This window comes from Solanum pennellii, chromosome 10, assembly GCF_001406875.1.
Source record: "Solanum pennellii chromosome 10, SPENNV200".
Classification (NCBI taxonomy): Eukaryota; Viridiplantae; Streptophyta; class Magnoliopsida; order Solanales; family Solanaceae; genus Solanum; species Solanum pennellii.
The window spans coordinates 63,717,950-63,720,461 of NC_028646.1; the positions used below are offsets into that span (position 1 = coordinate 63,717,950).

Below are 2,512 nucleotides of genomic sequence, written 5' to 3' on the forward strand. Positions count from 1 at the left end.
AAAATTAGTAACATAGAAATGCTAGTGATATCTTTGGCAATCTCTTCTTCAGACTGAACTCTGTAAATAGCTAGCATTGTGACACTCTCGTGAAAGCTCCTGCTGTACGGCTAGTGAATTTGGGTCCCATCTCTTTCCAAGTCAATATCTTGGAATATATAAATCAAAAAAATATATATATATGATAATGATTCTTGATTGTTGTATCTCAAAATTAAAGATAAACAAGTGAGATATTTTTTTGACAAGTGGTGTGCTTATTCACAAAGGATTACCATCTAATTACAATAATAGAATTATTAAGCAATCCCCATAAACAACCATGTGAATAAGTCACAATTAGTGTTAGGTTATTATTTATTTATATGCTATATGTGGTCTAAAGGACTAGTAATTAAAACTTCATTAGATTTTGAGTATACTTTAATTTATGTGGCTCCTTTGAAATGAAAGAGGTGTAATTAAAATTGAAAATTTGTTTGGGGGATACTGATTCTTCATGCTCATATTTATGTGAATGTTCTTTCTCCATCTCCTCTTGTGGTTCCTAAGAATACAAATCACCAAAATTCTTTGCAATAATTTTTTGGGCCCACTTTCACCCCCTTTTCCCCCTTCTTGATAACGGCACCAACTCGTTTGCACTTTGACTATTTCACCGATATACTACTATTTCCCACTAGGTAAATATATGATTTCAAAAGATTTTTACTTAACTTTATTGACTATGATAATTGATACCACACCCTAGTAGGTGCATTTTCCCTCCCTTTATAAACAACCCTTTGCCAACTCTGTTTTCACAACAAACCAACTCTGCTTAGTACTCTCTTCTTCTTTGTATCTCCTTTTCTACATTTTTCACAACTTGTGATACTTAACAAAGTATCATCATGAGCTCGATGTCGTCTCAACACGGTTCTTCTGGATCATGGACCGCGAAACAAAACAAGGCGTTTGAGAAGGCATTGGCTGTGTATGACAAGGAAACTCGCGATCGTTGGTCCAATGTTGCTAAAGCAGTTGGAGGCAAAACAGCAGAAGAAGTGAAAAGACACTATGAAATCCTTTTAAGGGATGTTTTCTTTATTGACAATGGTATGGTGCCCTTCCCCAAATACAAAACTACCGGAGGATCCCATAATTCCACCTCTGACTAACATTATTTTTAGTAAAGGTATGTATGCTCTATCAATCTATCTTCTGTTCATATTATTAACAAATTTAAGTTATACACATCGTCACAATATAACAAAAAAAAATGTATGTGGTATTCCACATTACCTTAAACCATGCAAGTTATGACTAATATTAAAAGATACTAGTGCTTTATAAAGTGATGTCATAATCTAATTAAAAAAAAGTTAGTTTTGTCTAAATGTAAAAACAATAAGGCAACTATCACACATCACTCAATTAATTCAACAAAAAAACAGTGGTGGGGGGTAGTAGGGTTAGGTTGAGGGGTCACCTTCACAATAAGGAACATATCTACGTATAACATATTCCTAACACGAGCATCCTAATAGGGACACCATGGGACATGAAATGTAATCTACTTTCGATATTTAGATTCATCTAAACTTAATACTGTATTTATTTTACAAAGTACTATAATATATCTACATTTGAATAATTGATGTGCACACATAAATTGATTCGAATATGATTATACGCCGACATCGTTGAATATATCCAAATTTTATGTAGCTAATTATTTTTCTCTATATGTTCATGCAGGATGCAAAACCTAACACTTCATTGAAGTAACAGACGTCAACAAGCAGACTAGAAAAGTGCAAATAATTTGCCTTGGAACCTGCCTTTTAAAATATTTAATTTTCAAGTTGTATATTTAATTTCTTTGTCCAATTAAATTTTAAACGCTAAGTCTATATAGTATTAATTACCTACGGAAGGAATCATTTGAATTCTGTCTGCTCTTGTACTCTTCATGTCCCCTCTAATATTAATTAATTATATTGTTCCTTAAAAATTAAACGTGTATTATTTTATGATTATTTGTTACACTTGTTATCTCTACTTTATTTAGTAAAAAAATGAAAATACTTTAAAGGGATCAGAATAAAATACACTTAAGAACTAGATCTTCGATCTGATTCTCCCTCCACTAATTAATAGTTGAAAAGATTTTGAAAATGGAACAAGAAAAATAGAAACTAACTAAAAATGAATAATCCACGTTGTAATCCATGCTCAATCTGTGTGAGATAACGTCTTATTAACTATGAGACTAAATTTATATGGGAATATAATTCAGAATTTTTTTATGTAATAATGTAATTGTAGATGAAATAGTCATAATACCTCCACGTGATATCATAATAAGCTGGAGTAATTTCCCTAGATAGTCACCCATGTTTGGGGAATTATCTAGGAATATCACTTATGTTTGTTTTAGGATTATATAATATCACCCAACTTTATCTATTTTTCTCAAACTATACTTGACACAAAAAATACATTAAAAAATGTGACATGACACCCTAGT

At 31.5% G+C, this 2,512-nt stretch overlaps 1 protein-coding gene across 1 annotated transcript; it reads left to right on the plus strand.

The window, feature by feature from the left end:
• Positions 1-786: 786 nt before the first annotated feature.
• On the plus strand, positions 787-2,001 carry LOC107001707 (protein RADIALIS-like 1). The gene is made up of 2 exons (XM_015199673.2): positions 787-1,177; positions 1,741-2,001. The coding sequence occupies exon 1, from the start codon at positions 894-896 to the stop codon at positions 1,158-1,160; it is 267 nt and encodes an 88-aa protein (XP_015055159.1). The 5' UTR covers positions 787-893; the 3' UTR covers positions 1,161-1,177; positions 1,741-2,001.
• Positions 2,002-2,512: the final 511 nt, after the last annotated feature.

Bases quoted from the DNA above. Each gene is read 5' to 3' on its own strand.
- LOC107001707 (XM_015199673.2), top strand. From the start codon at position 894: ATGAGCTCGATGTCGTCTCAACACGGTTCTTCTGGATCATGGACCGCG.